The sequence below is a fragment of the Arvicola amphibius genome, chromosome 11 (assembly GCF_903992535.2).
Source record: "Arvicola amphibius chromosome 11, mArvAmp1.2, whole genome shotgun sequence".
Lineage (NCBI taxonomy): Eukaryota > Metazoa > Chordata > Mammalia > Rodentia > Cricetidae > Arvicola > Arvicola amphibius.
This window is the reverse complement of record NC_052057.2, coordinates 21,126,870-21,145,931: the sequence shown is the minus strand read 5'-3', so window position 1 is coordinate 21,145,931 and position 19,062 is coordinate 21,126,870. Positions and strand designations below refer to the sequence as shown.

At 38.7% G+C, this 19,062-nt stretch overlaps 1 protein-coding gene across 1 annotated transcript in view; it reads left to right on the top strand.

Moving 5' to 3' along the window:
- Nucleotides 1-17,383, top strand: part of Rnf13 (ring finger protein 13) — a 72,832-nt gene extending 55,449 nt beyond the window's left edge. Inside the window, exons 8-10 of the mRNA XM_038347002.1 lie at nucleotides 4,649-4,742; nucleotides 15,236-15,316; nucleotides 15,774-17,383. Of these exons, the coding sequence (XP_038202930.1) occupies nucleotides 4,649-4,742; nucleotides 15,236-15,316; nucleotides 15,774-16,135 (537 nt within the window). The 3' untranslated portion in view covers nucleotides 16,136-17,383. The remainder of the gene's footprint in view (nucleotides 1-4,648; nucleotides 4,743-15,235; nucleotides 15,317-15,773) is intronic.
- The last annotated feature ends 1,679 nt before the right edge of the window (nucleotides 17,384-19,062 follow it).

The following is a 19,062-nucleotide window of genomic DNA, read 5'->3' as shown; positions in this document are numbered from 1 at the left end:
TGGCTGCCAGAGGGATCATTCTTACCTAAACCAGAAATTGCACTGCAGGCTGGTGAGGGCTGTAAGTTTGTCCCCTAGGACAAGTCTCTTTTCACCATGGTCACCCAGCTTATTTTTAAGAGATGAGGTGGTCGTGTCTTCTCTCCTCACCAGTAAGCCATGATTGGGATTGTGGTTGGCGGAACTGTATGTCTGTATATCTGTGTATCTGTGTTTCTGTGTGTCCCCATCTGCTTCTCTACGTTGTCCCGGGTTCTGTTGCTGCCATTCTGAGTTTCTGAAGCTGACTTCCACTTTCTTCCTTTCTTCCTGCTTTCTTGGAAGCAGCTCCACTCTTTCTCATCCCAATGTCTCTCCTTAACAATCACATGGAGGCAGCGTTAAGGCCTCCATTTCTCCTGGAAGGCCTCGGCTTCTTACTACATTATATTTTTTAGGAAGCTATTCAGTGTAGTGAGACAAAGTGATTTCAGTTCTTCATATAATTCACTAACAGCTTTAAGACAATTTTGGTCACATGTGGAATGAGTTTTGTGTATTCTTAACCATCTGTTGTTGTTAGATGTTTATGTGATTTAATTGTCTTTCAAAGAAATAGAGTTTCATTCCACATTCATGATAAACCAGGCCCACACTGCTTTGAGATCTATATATTTATCAGTGAACAAAATACATAAAATTAATTTTTCTTCTTCTTTCTTTCATTCATTTTTTTGAGATAGGGTTTCTCTGTGTAGCCCTAACTGTCCTGGAACTCTCTATGTAGACCAGGCTAGTCTCAAATTTACAGAGATTTATCTGCTTCTGCCTCCCCAAGTACTGGGATTTACTGGGATTAAAGGCTTGTGTACCACCATACCTGGCTAAAACTTCCTCCCTCCCTCCTACTCTCCCTCTCCTTTTTTTCTTTAATTCTTAAAGTCATTTTTTTTTCACTGCCCTTATTTACACTGTTGTCCCTTAGGGGAGTTAGATGAAGTAAAGCCCCCCCCCCCCCCTTTTAAAGAAAAGATTTGTGTTTTATTTTTGAGATTATAATTTGATTACATTTATCCCTTTCCTTTCCCCCCCTCAAACCCTCCCATATACTCCTCCCTGCTTTCCTTCAAATTCATGGCCTATTTTCTTAAAGCCAATTGTTATTCCATGCATATAAGTATGTATATAAGTTAGTATATATATATATATATATATATATATATATATACCTAAATATAACCTGTTAAGTTCATATAATGCTACCTAATAATATGTTTTGGGGCTGTCTGTTTGGTATTGAACAACCAATCGGTGTGCTTTTCCTTAGGGAGGACCACTTCTCCTATTCCCAGCTTTCCTCGGTTGCTTGTAGTTCTTTGTTAGCCTCACGGGCTTTTCTTCATCCAGTTTGGTGTGTTCATTGTCATCTTTGTTCAGCTCACATTTGGGCAGTTGTCTTGGTGAGACTGCATGGGTGTATCTTCTGTGTTACTAGGAAGCAAAATCTCATAGCAAACTCCCTAATCCTTGGGCTCTTAAAAAATCTTTCTGTTCCCTTTTCTGCAATGTTCCCTGAGACTTAGGAGAGGGAGTGTTTGTAGACAGATCCACTGGGACTGAGCTTCATCCCTGTGTAAGACATTTCTGATTGTTTTAGTTTTTCTTTCTATGTGAAGGGAACTCAATTCCAGCCCTTTCTCTGTTCTTTTGCCCCTTCTGTCTTAGGAGAAAAGAAAACTATCCGTGTGGTACATTAGGAGGATTAAGTAGGCGTATTTGGCTGTACTCCAACCTACTATCACCTGTGGCTGTTGTTCAGCTCCTCAGGGTTGGTTGCACAGTAGCCCACACCACCTCAAAGCTACCATCAGATATTTGAGTGGTTAAGGCTGTCTAATTGTATGGCTCAGTGAGCAGCTCCCTTCCTCCAATGAGTTAGTGTTTCACCTTCTTCCATAATTCATGGTCTCTTGTGGGCTGCTGAGATTCTAGGTGGTAAAGAGGCTTCACCAGAAACCTGTTACCCATTGCGAGTTGCTTTGTGATTCACGGATTACTTTACTGAAGTTTTAAGCTTCAGACATCGTTTTTTTTTCCAGTGTCTTTTCTTTTCCTATACATTTCTAATTATGACCTCTTATGTAATTTTCAAACACCTGCCCTGTGGCATCCTTTTGTAGTCACATTTTATAAATGTTATTCCCAGATGTGGAGAATGCCAGGTTACATGTCCTTTCATTTAAGTCTGTGGGTTTGTCTAACTTAAAAACAAATCACTGAAACATAAAATTGACATATTGAAAACGCACAATTTAATGACTTCAGTATATTCACAGATTGTGCAGCTTTGACTGTAGTTGCTGCAGTTTTACATTAGGCTTTCTAAAACAGTGCTAAGCAATAGAACAGCATTATTCTTAATCTTCTGGTAGCCAAATTCAACAAAGTAAGAGGAAACAGGTGAGATTAATTTGAATACTTTAAAATGTTTTGAGCCCTCAGTCCACGTACACAAATGTGGTTTTCATCTCAGTGCTGCATCTTGCTGGATACTGTGTGTCTATTCTCAGAGCACACCCTCACTTGGAAGGGTGGCCCTTTACGGGCTTTTTGTGACATGCAGTGAGAGCTACTGCAGTTCTGCTACTGGGATGTGACATGCAGTGACTAGTGCAGCTCTCTATTGGGATGTGACATGCAGTGACTAGTGAAGCCCTGCTATTTAAATGTGTTTGATTTAGATACAGATCCCTGAGTTTTTGAATTTTCATATTGCTGCCATGGTTTTCAGCATATTCTTGATGAAATATTCTTTTTACTATTCAGCTCTTTTAGTCTAATGTGCTTACTGCATAGCTGTATTCATCCACCCCTTTAAATGTTAAGGCATCATTTAGTTTTAATAGTATCTTGTAAATAGTATAAAATTGGATTTTTTTCTTATTATATACTCTCTTAAGACAGATAACTTTTATTGTTTACATCTATTGTATTTATACATAGTTGGATCAATGTCTGCATATTATTCAGCTTTTTAATGTAAATTTGGATTATATAATGTTTTCTTTATCTTTTTACTACTTGTTTAAACCTTATATCATATTGCTGGAGTTTTTTCTTTTTAGAAACAAGAGCCATGTATAAACTAGTCAACCACTATACTATTGAGTTATATTCCTACCCTCATACCTCATACTGTTATTTTTAATATTTTAAAACATTTATTATTTAAAACATTTAAAATATTTATTAAGGTATGGTTTACATAAAATAACCCACACATATTTAAGTTGTACATCTTAGTAAATTTTAGCACTTATATATGTGTGTGTGTGTGTGTTTGTACTCAAAAACACAAGCATAAAAATACCACCATTACAAAAGTCAAGAGAATGAGATGTCCATCACCTTAAAAATGTCCCTATGTTCCTTGGTAATCTTGATGTCTCTTGACTCTGAGGCCTAGATACCTACAAACCTGATTTTACTCACTGCAGTTTGTTTTCAGTAGCTTTAAGTGGAATTATGAACTAAGTGGTCTTTTGTGTCACCTTTTGGCATCATTTTTGAGATTCATGTAAATTATTGAATATGTTGCTTATTCATTCTTTCATTTCTGAGTTGTATTCTATACCAGCTTACTTGGTGCTCATGGAGACCAGAAGAGGGTGTTGATTCCTCTGGAACTGGAGTTACGGGTGGTTGTAAACCCCCATGTGGGTGCTGGGAACTGAAACTGGGCCCTCTGCAAGAGCTGCCCATGTTCTTCCCCACCGAGCCATCTCTGCAGCCTCAATTTCCCATTGTTTTTGACCAGTTAAAGTATTCATAATCTGTAGCTTCCTATTTGTATTTTTGCAAATACTAGTTCTAGACTATTTATAATGTCACTACCAGTAAGTTTGGGCTTGCTGCCAAGCCTAATGACCTGTGTTTGACTCCTGGAACCCAATGGTAGAAGGAGAGAACCCATTCTTGCAGGGTGTCCTCTGATATCCACATGCTCCTGTGTATGCCACACCATACAGAACAGATACTTAAGTAAATAAATGTAATAATTTAAAGAAGATAAACTTCATTAATAAGAAATTCAAAGGATAATATATAGATTAACTAATCACTTTTAATATTTTAATTAATAATATTGCCATTAGAATTGAATAAATGAATTGTTTTTACAGCAGCTACCCAGAAATATAAAAGTTTTTTTTTTCTCCAAACCTGTCATTTCTGGGCTTTTCTGTTAGGATCTATCTGTCTGTCTGTCTGTCTGTCTGTCTGTCTGTCTGTCTGTCTATCTATCTATCTTTATTCTTTGTGTCTTTCACATCATGCCTCCCAGTCTCACCTTAACCCCCAGAAAAATAAACAAAACAAAATAAAATTTAAGAGAAAAGGGGCGGGGGGAGAAAGGGAAAATCTCATCCTGGAAGCTGCAGTGGAGAGACTGCCCAGAGGTTAAGAGCACTGACTGCTCTTCTGGAGGTCCTGAGTTCAATTCCCAGCAACCCCATGGTGGCTCACAACCATCTGATGGGATCTGATGCCCTCTTTTGTTGCAAAGGTGTACCTACAGATAGAGCACTCACACGTAAAACATTATTTTTTTTTTATTTCAGTGCCAATTTTCTATTTGTATATGACCTGTTCTTTTTTTCCCTATCTTTAGATTACAAAATTTGTCCAGGACAGACATAGAAACAGAAGAAACAGACTTCGTAAAGATCAACTTAAAAAACTCCCTGTACATAAGTTCAAGAAGGGTAAGTGAATATTGTTACTTTCTAAATAGTAACATTTAGTATGTGTCAGAATACATGATGGCCATACTTATACTACATTCTGAGTCTTGGCTATATACCATGCCCAACACTAACATTAATAATGAATGTTTATGAGAGATATTTTTATCCTCTGGTAGCCTGGTAAAGGCAAGAATAAGGTATGGAGTTGACAGAAAACGAAAAAGTAATGGTAAAAATGGAAAAAAATATTGCCACTGCCATGTGCAGTAGTAGACAGTGTCAGAGAAAAAACACTTCCCTTGCAGCAAGGTAATCTACTATGCTCTCACTGTGGTATATACTACTACATTGTGCTGTTAAAACCATAGGCAGCTGTTAGGTGTTTGCATTTTGCATGCCACTTAATTTTTATGCTAATATGAAATGGATACTATTGTTATCCTTCCATTATACACAAGGAAATTGGCCTTCACTGAGGCTTGAACTCTATTGGCAGAGCTGGAGAGGAGTCCAGGTTTTGTGTTACAGCCAGCATAGTTCCCTTCTCTGTGTTTAGAGAGCTCCTAATATAGGTATATACTTATTAATCCTTTTGACTAGTACTTCCCAGACTTTATTTTTTATACCAATATAATGTTCTATTTAAAGAGGGTAAAGAATATAAGGTGAAATAGAAAAGGCATTAAAACATAGTTCTAGGGGGTGGAGAGATGGCTTAGTGGATGGAGAGCACTGGCTTCTCTTCCAAAGAACTGGGATTCAATTTCTAGGACCCAAAACCATCTGTGAATTCAGTCCCAGGGCGCTCCAACACCCTCTGTGGCTTTCATGGGCACCAGGCATCAGACAGATGCACAGACAAAATTTGTCCATATACATAAAATAATTGAATGACTAATAAATAAAAAGCAAAGTTTCATTTTCCATATAACTAAATATTTTGTCATTTATAATTTTATCTTGCTAAAAATATAACAATAAGAAAGATGTAAGACATTGCACTTCAATTTTAAAAGGGACAGAGAAGCTGTAAACTGATAGCATATGAGATGAGTTATCTAAAAGTTCTTTACAGATCAGACCCAGTATGAAAGGCTAGCTTTAGGAATCTCCTTTTAAAGCTCCATTTTATATGCTTAGTTTTGTGTTTCTTAATCCCTACTTTAAAGACATTTTTTTCTTGAATAATGTGAGATAATCCAGGTCCTCCCAGAGCCGCCTCACCTCCCCAGTGACCCAGCTCCACGCCCTTTCTTTCTTTAAACAAAACCCAAACCAAAAAACCCCAAGAAACACACACACTGAAAAACCCCACAAAAACACACACAAAAAGGAAACCAAAATATACAAGCAAAAAAACCAATGAGATTAAAAAGAAAAATATCCAAAGAAAGCAATATGAGTCAAAAAGTCTACGAAAATACCATTGAGTTTGCTTTGTGTCAGGAACTACTCCTGGGCCTGAGGCCTGCCCTTAAGTGTGGTTACTATCCAGTGGGATTCCATTGGAGAAGACTATTTGTGGGTGTTTGTGGGAGCCCGTGTCCACTTTCCCCTTTCAGTGTTCGGACTTACTTTAATTTTTTTTCTCTAAAACAAAATATTTTTAGAAGATGACGTTGAGGGCTGGCAAGATAGTTCAGCTGGTAAAGGTGCTTGCTGCCAAGTCTACTGACCTGAATTTGATCCCTAGTATCCATGTGGTGGACAGGGAGTATTAACTAAAAATATGCATGTTTTACATGCACGCATGCGCATGTGCGCACACACATTCATGCATGCACATGCAATAACGAAGAAGAAGGAAGAAGAGGGAAATGAAGACAAGGATATCGAGACTGTTTTGAGTTAAAATGGTTTAGAAGGGATTTGCAAGTTGGCTTTTCTTCTCAGAAGAGTAGCCATGTAGAATTTTGAGCAGAAGTAGCACCTTTTTTCCTTTTCTCTTTTCTTTTTGCATTCCCATAATCTTAGCCTTTGGGAAGCAGGGAGAGGCAGGTGGATCTAGATGAGTTCAAGGCCAGTCTGGTCTCTACAGTGAGTTCCAGGTCCAGGGTACATAGCAAGACCCTGCCTCAAAAAACATAAAACAAAAAAGTTCTTTTTTTTTTTTTTTTCTGGCTGTATTAAGAATAGCGGTACAGGGTCAAGGATATAAACAAATAGCAGATAGTAAGTTTCTGCATTAAATATAAATGTGCTTGAGTCACCATTAGGGAGGTAAAGTCTTCTAATTTTGGATACATCTGGAAGATGGGATGCAGTCAGTTTATTGATGGACTAGAAGTAGGGAAAGGACTGAGGCTGCTTTCTTGTTGTTTCAGAAAAAGGACAAACAGACCTTTATTTGAGAAAGATCCTTACTAGACATAGGCTTGATAATCTATGGCAGGTCGGGTGTGGAAGAATATCCCACCACTTCATGGGTAGCAAGAGCTTTTATATATTCTCTAATCTTCAGTTTGTTGTTGTTTGTTTGCTTTAGTAAGTAATGAGAAGTAAAATTTAGTTTGCAAATGAGAGGGAAAAAAGAGAATTTTTATATATTCTCAAGAGCCCCTTCTGGATTTGTTTGACAGTTCAGCCCTTCACTGGTTTTACATGCTTTTTCTGTCATTTGTTAGCTTGTAATTTCTATTTTCATAAGACCGTATTTTTGATTTTATTGTATAATCCTGAATTTCTTGTTTAAAAACCAAAGCCCAATTTAAAACTCCCCCCATCTTGATATTTCATATAAATTCATTTACTTTTTGTATTTGGTCTGAAGTGGGGCTCAAATTTCATTTTTGGAATATGGAAATCCTGTTGTTCGGTATCATTTATTGAAAAAAATAGTCTTACTGAATATGAATAGTCTTTTAAAGAGAGGAATATTTTGTTTCATTGAGAATTTTATATAGGTAAACAATTATCTGGACTGTATGCACCCACTACTCCCTCTCACATCTCCTAGGCACCCTAACATTTGTATCTGTCCATCATGCCCCCTCTCCCCTTTTAAAGCCCATGCTGTTTAGGGGCCTCTGGGCCTCCCTGACCAGTAGCTCAGAGAAAGGTATCCCACTTCTGGCAAGGAATTTTCACTTAATAATCGATGTCTTCTCAGGGAAGCATTGTCCACTCATGCAGGGTATCTGTATTTTAACTCTTCCTCCCTCCCTTCCTTCCTTTCGTTACTTTCTAAATTCAGTTTAAAAGCACTAGGTTTCTGTAAGAGTTTCTCAGACATCTTAGCTCTCCTGTCCCTTCTTCCCCATCAGTGATTATTTCTTCATTTCCTCAGCCATGTTTTGTTGTTGTTGTTTATAAAACCAATCATGGATTCTGACCTGTGGAGTAGTTTTTTCATCTAATTTTAAAAAGCAGTCGGCTGTACCCATAACAGTCATGCCGCTGTTGCACCTGTATGCTCAGCGTGCCTGCTGTGCTGTTAGTGCAGTGCACAGCATCCATATCTGAGCAGAACTATCAGCAACAATTCTTCCCTAGGAATGTGCATACTGTAGCAAAAAGGGAGGGGACTTTCAGCTTCGTCTCTGCCTCAATTCTCTATGTCCTGCAGCCAAAGTGTGTGCCATCTCTAGAAATAGGGTCTTACCATCTAGTGCTGGTGTGCAGCCAACGGCAGTGAGAACAACTTTATGGTTTGTGGAGTATCAGGGGATTCCTTTGTCAGTAAGCCATAGGAAGATAACCTACTCCTGAGACTTAAGGCTTTTACCTAGCAACCTTATGGCTCCTGGGAATATCTTTTCCTACCCATGCACAGTGACTTCATTCAAACACTTGAATAGGGACAGTTTTACTGTCCTTTCAGGTACCTTTCCAAATTTGTAAGACACACAAGGGTTAGCATTTACAGAGGTAGGTAGTCTTTGAAGGCCTGCTGCTGTCCTGGGCTGCTATTAGAAAAGTGTTCACAAGATCCAATACTGCATGAAAAGATCCTGTCACTTGTATCAACGGTGTTGTCAAAGAGCAGTGTTTTGTGCAGCAGCATGGGTGGGGACACTAATCCATCGAACTCTCGATAACCCACAGTCATTTTCCATGAGTCACTTGATCTCATCTTAGTGTGCTGCTGAATCTGCTATGGAGTCTCTGTGCATCCTTCTAATACCCAGCAGTCTTAGTGAGGCCGGTTTGTGCTGCCTAGTCTGGATCAGGTCCAAGGGAAAGCGAGAACAACAGTCTCCTGTGCCTGCCACAGGAATTGGCTCCCCAGTTCTGATAAGCTCAGGCTAGCACTGTGTCCCTTTCATTTTCATTGGCACAACTGGCTACTGTAAGCCCCAGTCTGGGCGATAAATCTCCAACTCCAGTGTCCTTCTTTTTAAACAGGGGAAGAAATGTATACAGAGCACTATGGTGTGTGTGTGTGTGTGTGTGTGTGTGTGTGCGCGCGCTCTCATGTGTAAATACTATACACCCCCCAGGGAAAGCTTAATCCTTTTCATTTGCACTATTTTTATCATTCATATTTTCTCTGAACCACTGCTCAGGCAACAGTTTCCTGCCTTCCAGAAACCAACACAGTTGTCTTTCTGTTAATGTTCTGTTCAGGAATTCCAGGACAAGTCTGACCACACTGATCTTCTGAATGGCCCAGATAGACCCTTCTGATTGTTTTGCCCTTCTCAGCTACTCTAGATTGCTTCAGGAATTTAAATTCAATTTACATGCTAGACTGCAGTTAAGATCTACCAGAGCTCCTTCTACCTTACAAAGATTACATCTGCCATGGAGCTTGGCAAGTCCACTAAAGCCCTATCTACTCCCAAGGTCTTTACTGAAAAGAGGAAAAAAAATTTTTTTCTTTTTACATTTATTTTGTATTTATTTGTAGGGGGAGTACAGGTGTCACAGGGCACATATGTGAAACTTTTAAGAGTTGATCCTCTCCTTCCACCATGTGATCTTGAATATCAAACTCAGGTCAAGTGTTTGGTGGCAGATGTCTTTAACTGCCTTTATGTCAAACCTGACTGGTATCTTCCATCACTTTTACTATATTCTATTCATTTATCAGTCCCTATTCAGGTGCCAATAGTGTTGTGCTGCTTTTCTTGGGAGGTTTATCTACCCTAGATAGGGCACTGATGACAGACCAAACAAATAACTCTACCTTCGTCTAGCTTAGTGAACCAATGAAGTTATTGAGGTTACTTAAAGGAGTACGGGCTACTCTAGGGAGTCACGTCCCCGAGTGCACCCCAGCATGGGTGATGACTCAGAAGAGCTGCATCCCTGACGTGTCACACACAACTAGCAGAGCTCCACTAAGGTCTCATATCTCCTACAGTAGTTTGCTGAGTATATATAATCTTTGAGAAGCGTCATATGAGTCTTTTAAGTCTTATGAGCTTCTGGAATAGTATGAGTCTCAGTCCTCCATGCAGGGATGTTACAGTTCAGAGGAAATAGCTACAGAGCACCATGTTTTCAAAACCCCACACAAATAAATAAATTGACATGGATCTATAGGTATCTTAGTTACTTTGCTCTTTCTGTGATAGAATACCATGACCAAAGCAACTTAAGGAAGAAGAGTCTATTGTGGCTTGTGGTTCTGGAGGGAAAAGTCTGTGATGGCAGGGAACGTGACAGCAGGCCGGCCTAGTTGCAGCAACAGGACAAAGCCCTGCTTTGGACAAACCATCTATGAAAAATTATTTTCAGGACAGTTGGTAAAATTTGAATTTACTTTGAATGATATTAATTCAGATATTAAGAAACTATCATTCATTCTTATTAGGCATGATAATAGTGTGATTATGCTTTTAAAGCTCTTGATATATAGTAATATTTAATAAAATGATATGATTGTATTGTCTTTTATTTTTTTTCAAGAAAAAACTAGAAGTAGATCTAACAAAGATAAAAGATTAAAATTCTTAAACTTGATAATTAAACATTAAGTTTTGTAATGGTATATTTTTATGTATGCCTGTATGTTTTAAAATTTCTATAATTTGAAAATATGTTAAAGAGCCTACTGTGGTGGTGCATGACTTTTATTCCAGCTCTCAGGAGGCAGAGGCAGGCAGATCTCTGAGTTCGAGACCAGCCTGTTCTACAGAGCAAGTTCCAGGACAGCCAGGACTACACAGAGAAACACTGTCTCAAAAAACCAGTGTGTGTGTGTGTGTGTGTGTGTGTGTGTGTGTGTGTGTGTGTGTTAGTGTTAAAGAAAGCAATGGGATTTGTACCTGGGTCTACATCTAAGTAGAGACCAGACCTCAGTGAGGAATGTTGTTGTGCTGTCTTCCCCACAGGGATCCCTCCACTTTAGGAATTACAGAGCACCGGGACCCCATGGCATCACAAGTCATTTTATTTTCTGGATCTGGTTCCTCAATTCTCTCTTATCGCTGAAGCTCAGCATTGTGCATGCTCTGTAGACAACATTCATGGGAGGGGCGGCATAAGAGAGGTTACAGTAATGAGGATACTGACAGAGTGTTTTAGTAGGCCAGCACTTCCCCTAGCATGGTACAGCAGAAAGAATGAGCCATAAGACTTCATTCTACCACTTGGATGTGACCTGAGAACTCACTTAATCTAGCTTCCTGATGAATTCGTGCTATCATCTCGCTCAGTTAGAGGAAAACCAAAGAAAAACTGTGTCTTTTCAAATAAGGAATGTCTGTGGGCTGCCAGTAAGAAAGTCCAGAACTGCCATAACAGATGTAGAATCTTTGAAATCCAGTAGGCCAGGTGAGCTTCGGGATGTCTTAGCTTTTGCAGAAAAAGAAACCTGAACTTGTGATCGAACAGTCTGTATTGTATCATGCAGGATTGTTCCTTTCAGTCACCAGGATCTATTTTATTTATTTATCCCCAATTACATTTGTAAATGAATGTGTGCTTATTACTATTAAAGACACATTAGAAAATTTAAAAGGAGGAAAAATATGACCCCAATTTTCAAGCAGTTTCCAGGACAAATGTTGATATTTAGTTCCATGGGAGCCTGACTCCCTGTCACAGCACCGCATCAGTGCTGCAGTGAGTGCTCCGCTAGCCCACATCAGTGCTGCAGTGAGTGCTCCGCTAACAGGCCACTCTGTGCTCCAAATGCACACACTGGCTTGGGTTAGAGGTAGGCTTTGACAGGAGTTATACAACTTTTAAGGATAAGATGTACTCACAGAAATGCAAACCAGCTCATCATATTAGTTATCGTACTAAGTTTTGGCTAAAACAAAAGTCTGTACAACCAACTTGCTTGTATGGTTAATTTTTTTCCCAGTCTCTCTCCTGTTCTTATTTCAGGTTATCTCTTTAATGTCAAATAAAACACAAGTTCATCAAAAGCTTTAACTTTTTATTTCATACATTGCCTTTTATTTTACCCAGGCTTCTATTAGCAGTGTCTGGTCATAAAATTTCAGATGGTGGGCTTGGTACTGCATTGTGTAAGCCCACTTTTATTATGTGAATCTGGAAATGCCAGACAGTAGTTTATAGTCTCTGTATTCACTATATCTCAGGCTGCTGTTTCCTTCAGCTCTCTGATGAAGGGTTCGCCACATGTTTAACCCACTATCTATTCCTCTACTGGAAAGATTTTAGTGCCCTCTGTTGTTTGCCATTTTACCTTAGAGCATTCCTCTTGGTGTTGAGAACTCTTCACACTCTGGGTCAATTACACTCGTCTAGCTGTGCCTTCCACTGTATTTATTACTTATTCTGCACGACCTCAGCCTGTTTATTGACTTGAAAATGCTTTACCTTTGTTTATTCTCCCAATTATGTCTTTCCCTTTTTCTAGATCCAATTTAGACTTAAGGCCATATTTGAATTTCTCTTTAAGAACTCTTCTTATTATGATCTTCAGAACTGGGTATCTTGGGATTATTATAGAATCCATATCTAGTACTGCTATTGTAAAATGTTTTATTCTGTCTTGAGAGTTGGCTGACACATCCAACATGTAAAATACGAGGCCAGTATCACTCTGTCAGGCCCCATCCACCTCTCAAAGTGTCTACCACCTCCCGACAGTGCCATGTTGGGGAACAAATCTTTAAAACATAGGCCTTTAGGGGGCACTCACTATTCAGATGATAGCATGCCCTTTGCTAGGATGTTTCTACTGGGGTGTTAGTGTTCTCTTCTTAATTTCTACCAGTGCACTTTCTAGAAGGAAATTTAAGTTTGAATTTTTAATAGTCATTTTACCTGAGATTACACTAAACACACGGATAATCTATCCAATAAGCACAAATCATTTAGAAGCACTATTGCTTTATCCAAGAGTAATATAGGCCTAGTGCCTCACATGTACTGAAGTGGAGCAGGCTTTTAACTTTCTTTATATTCTTATGAGCCACCAAGTGGCGCTGGGATTTGAACCCTGGTCACCTATCTAGCCCAAGATGTGTATAAATTTAGGTGTCTTGAAGTCAGCGCTGGAAGGGATTTTAACCCTAACTTCCTAGATGACTGCTTAAGAATACTTCCGAGCTAGGGAGGTGACTCGATGGGTAAAGCACCTGTGTTTGGAATCCACACCCCCTCTCTACCCCCAAGCCAGCACTGAGTCTTGTAATCCTGGAACCTTCTCTGGCAAGGTAGGAGGTGGAGAGTGGAGAATCCTCAGAAGCTCTTAGGTCAGCAAGAGAGCCTGTCTCCAATAAGGTAGATAGCAAATACCAACACTCAAGGTTGTTCTCTGACATCCATACACATGTACAAACAAAAATATACTACAAAAAATCCAGGTACTATGAGTCTAAGGGGAATATTTAAATGTGACTAGAAATGTAGGTACATATGCGGAGACAATAAAACACAGTGGCCAAGACAATGCAAAGACTTTGAAGTATACAACATTCTGGAGTTCTGGATTTCTCCATGTAGTATGTGTGTGATCTTGTACAGTTCCTTAACCTCACCATTATATGTTTAATGTGTAAATGTGACCAAGAGTACCTACTTTGGGGGGCGGATTTCCTTTTATTTTAAGTTACCAGGCACCTAACTACTGTAGCTTTAAAATTTTATTTTCCAAGGCAACACAAATAAACTTACAAGATGGGATGACTGTGGTTTTGTCATTCATAACTCGTCTAGGGCTACAAGGGCTTTCTACAAATCTTACGGAGCACTTGGTCTATTCTAGTCCATGACCACAAACTACATCCTTGAATCTTATGTGCAAAGTAAGTATTGTAGCAAGAAGTACAGGTCAATATGAAGTCATCACTTGGAACTGTTCACAGGACACGAAAACTCAATGACTCTAAAATATCATTTACTGATAACTTAGAAAACAACTGCATTTAGTTTCTTGGGTTACAAATGACAAGCACAGCATCTTAAAGCACTGCAACTATATTACCTGTAGTTCTGTATAAAGACTCTTGTGACCATACTGAATTCATGTGAAAACTCCAAGCTATTCTTCCTACCTAGCTTGACCCCTGCTAACTACAGCTGTTTCTAAGAGACATTACAGGGTGATGAGACTAAATGTTTGACATGTATGATACCATCAGTCATGATTTAATGGCTTAATGTGTTCAAACTCTACCTTCAAAATCCATGTCAGTGATTCATATGATAATTATGTTATCATAAATATGTTGGCGCTCTTTAATATTTCTAGTTAAGACCCATCTAATCCATGTGACTAAACTCCACAGGAGAGTCTAACATGTATGCACATGAATTTGTTAGAGTATATTTGGTAACAATAAAATCAAGGCACTAGCAAAACAAAAATATTAATTTTTCTTAAAGCTTTCTATTTCGGATTCTTCTTCCTGTGTTTAAATGACCAAAAGACATTGAATGACTAGCTCGAAGAGTCATTTTCCCCTTTGATGTCTGGTGCTCACCCAGACTGTCTTCCCAGGTAGCAGCTTTATTTCTGATACCTTCCAAAGTCATTATACCTGTGTAGCTCAGGCAGTGAAACCCTCTGTTTCCTAAGGTTATTTTTTAAAGTAAACTGGAAAATACTGAACTAAAGTAGTCAGTGGTAACAAAGTATTTTTAAATATACCCTCAAAAGCATCAGTATGTAAAAAAGTACTGTTTTGCTTCCTTTCAAAATGTAGCTTTTGAATCCCAGAAGAGCTAGGAATTAAGGAAACTAGATATTATAAGGCCATAAACAAGAGTAAGACAAACTAGCATTACTGTCAAGTAGCCATTTGGTGAATACCCATTTACCTGGCTGCTAGCCTTAACACCACAGAACTGGTACACATGGTTTATTTCAAACTAAAAGTATCTTCCCTTCCAATCTGTTTTTAATGAACATATTAAAAGTATTTGAATGTTTTGATGTGGTTTTGTGACGGGGGTTAGGATGGGGTAGGGATGTAGGTCAGTGGTAAAGTTCTCATTGCGTGCCTGAATTCAATCCTACCATCAGCCACAAAATGGCTCAGAATTCGAGAAGTTTGAAATTTTTTTAGCATAGAATGTTTCAGAACTAATTCTGATGTTTCAAGTAATGCTCAAGTCTACGTTTTTTGTTTACAATTTTGTTCCAGGAGATGAATATGATGTGTGTGCCATTTGTTTGGAGGAATATGAAGATGGAGATAAGCTAAGAATCCTTCCCTGCTCCCATGGTATGAGTAAACCACATGCTGCCTTGAGTTTGTATAGAGTCTGGTTCTGAGTTCTGTCTGTATCAAGGGAGAAGACACCGAAATACAAAACTAATGGATAGATGCGATCTATAAAAATGTACTAACTTTTTATGTGTGTATACAATTTGTACAAATCATTACACTAAGTGAACATAGCAAGAAATTAAATATAACAGTCTCTGAGTACTACAGTGCTAGGCATGATTGGCTCAAAAGCAGTGTCTATGGACCTTAATTTCCATATTTCGGTATCATCCTTTTGTGTTGTGATAAAAAGAAAATATTGCATAAAATAACAAATTTCAGCAACTGTTAACTGTGGTCATATCTTTATAAAGAATATGCTCTGTTGAACCAAATCAAGTACTGAATTTGAAAATGAGTGCTTTTGTTTAAGAGAACTGTTGTACTGAAGATGTATATTTTGCTTCAACAGCTTATCACTGCAAGTGTGTAGATCCCTGGCTAACTAAAACCAAAAAAACCTGTCCAGTCTGCAAACAAAAAGTTGTTCCTTCCCAAGGTGATTCGGACTCTGACACCGACAGCAGTCAGGAGGAAAATGAAGTGTCAGAGCACACCCCTTTACTTCCGCCTTCAGCGTCGGTCAGGGCTCCGTCATTTGGGTCTTTGTCAGCATCCCACTCGCATCAGAACATGACAGAGTCTTCCGACTACGAGGAGGATGACAACGAGACCGACAGCAGCGATGCCGACAATGAGGTCACTGAACACAGTGTTGTGGTCCAGCTGCAGCCTGATGGTGAACCGGACTACACCATAGCAAACACCGTGTGATTTCAGGTGGCTGGTTCATTTCCCTTTCAAATGTTTATTTAGACATATGAGTTGATTCTTCTGCTCCCTTTAGAGGTTTCTGTAGAAATAACTTGTTTTTTAGTTTTCTAGTGTAATCACGTTCCTGAAGTAGACTGTTTGATCTATGATATTTATCTCCAGTAGTATACATCCATCTAACTAACAAGTAACAGACTGGTGCTGTAACTCAGGCATCAAATCAGCTCTCTGGGGATGATGAAATGTAGCCAGGACACTTTTAAAATCCTCAGTATAGCTTGAAGTGAAGACCTAGATCACAGTATGCAAATGTCTTTCACATGAGTCGGTTATGGTCATCTAGCACGAGCTAACACCACTCTCACTTCCATAAGGTTGCCTACAACTGTTGGGTTGGCACATGTCTGTTCTGATATTTCCCATCATGATTAGTGAGTGGCAATGGGCAATTTAGGATATTTCTTCTTAGAACCATGGAGAAACTAAGAGATGTCATTTTCCTCCCTATTCCCAAGTAGTTTTCCCTCATAGGAATGGTCTAGTATAAACTTCAAATATTTTATGTTAAGGATTTTAAAAACACTATAGTGTTATGAGTTTGATTGCACAGGAACGTCTCTGGATCTTAATTTCCATACTTCAGTATCCTTTTGTGTTGCAATAAAAATGCTGCATAAAAATACCAAATTTCAGCAACTGTTACTATTGAGATCGTATACCTCTTCATGAAGAGCATCTTATGCTAGCTAGCCCTGCTGAACCATGTGCAGAGGAAATTGTTCAAGTATTGGGTTTGAAAATAAGTGCTTTTGCTTAACAGAACTAATGTATCAAGGCAATGTATTATGAAAAGCTAAATTATATAACTGTAACTATGTAGAAAATATACTTAAGTATAATCAGAATGCTAAGAATTTTTATATGGTCTTATATGATGGGAGCTTCAATGTTAATAAATGTTTTCCACTTGAAAAGCCACAAGTATTTGTTCTGATGAACTCTTACCACATTAGCCTTATGTGCAGGGTGCTGTAAAGGAAAATGACGGCGATCATACGTCATCTTAGATTTTATACAGGGTTACTTACTAGAACGCACAGGCTTATCCACCAAAGTTAACATTGTAGCCAAAATTATCCCCTAAGTAGTGTAAATTAGGGAACTCTGTTGTAAATTGTGGCACATGCTTTACAGTAGATGTGTGTAGTAACATGGGAAACTGAATAAAATTATGTTATAGAATAAGTATATCAGGTGTATGAGCCATTTATTATTGTTTAAAATACAGTATGTTAAGAGAAATGTAACACTAGGAAAAGACACTAATTTTTGAATTCTCTTTAAAAATTTTATACCTTTTTTTGTTTGTTTTATTTTGTTTGTTTTGGAACAGGTTTTTCTCTATGGAGCCTGGCTGTCCTGGAATTCACTCTGTGAGCCAGGCTATCCTCAAACTGTCTTTGCCTCTGGAGTGCTGGGATTAAAGGCATATGCTACCACCTCCACCCTTTAAAAAATAATTACTTACTATAGCAATAAAAGCACATGATCCTGACACAAAAATATACATAGATGAACAGAACAGAACAGAGGACCCAGATATAAGGCTACAAAATTACAGCCACCTGATTTTGAAAAAGATGCTACAAATACAGAGAAAGGACATCATCTTCAACAAATGGGCTGAGAGAACGGAACTGGGTATCCACATACAGAAGAATGAACTTGAATCTTATCTCTCACCCTGCACAACATCAATTCTAAATATAGTGAAGCCTACAGTGTTAGGCCTGCAATTCTGACACACTAGAGGATGAGGCTGGGAGTAGATTAAATATGGGAGTAAGTAATGACCTTGTAGACTCCAGTGTCTCAGAAAGTGAGGCCAAGAGAGGAAACTGTTAGTCAAGTGAAGAGGCATTCTAAGGGATGGAAGAAACTCTTTGCCAGAGAGCTCAGAGAGGATTGCTGTATACTGAATATTTAAAGAGATTAAAAAGCTAAAAATCAAAAATGGAAAGAATCTGATTAAAACTGGTCTAGAGAACTGAACAGAGTTACCAACCAACACAAATAGTTAATAAGTACTCTAAGTGTTCAACATCCTACTCAAAAGTCAAGATTGCTTTACCAAGGCCAAATGCTGCCAAACATGGGCAGTGTTGTGGGGAAGGATGCAGCAGGAGTGTAAACTGGTGCAGCCAGTGTCAGACAGAACCGTGCTCCATGCCCAGCTGCACACACACCCTCCAGCAGAGACACCGTGCTTCCATCTTCGTTGTTGTTCTGCTCACCATGTAGAGGAAATGGAACCAGCTGAAATGGCAATGGATAAAGAATGGATAATGAAAGTGTAACACACAATGGAATTTTATTCAATGGGAAAGAACAAAATTACTAAACTTTTAGAGAAAAAAAATGGATGCATCTGAGAAATATTATACTGAGTGAGGTAACCAAGGTCCAGAAAGACAAATACTGCATGTTATCCCATATATGATGATACTAGCTAGGAATTTTAGAACAGCGTGCTTCATGTTGAGTCTTGGTAAAGGCCAGAGAGAGGTGCGTGTACATGTGTGTATTAGTTAAGAAGGATTGAACACAATGGGCATGAAAGTGGTCGGGTTACTAGGGACAGAAGGTTTGAACAGGGAGAGGAGATGGAGTACAGGGAAGAGGAAGGTGGCGCAGAGGAGGATAACCAAAGAATATATGGAAAACCCATATAGGTACGACTTTATAAGGTCTTTCAAAGAAGAAAAACTTTGCTCATAGGTATCCTCTATGGATGGATAATATTCCTCCAAAAGTAATGTTATTAAATAAAAATAAAAGTGCCAGATACGGATACTGTTCCTATGAGTTGTTGATTGGGACCAGGGGCTTAAACATTTCAAGATCACTGATACTGATTCTGGTTGCCC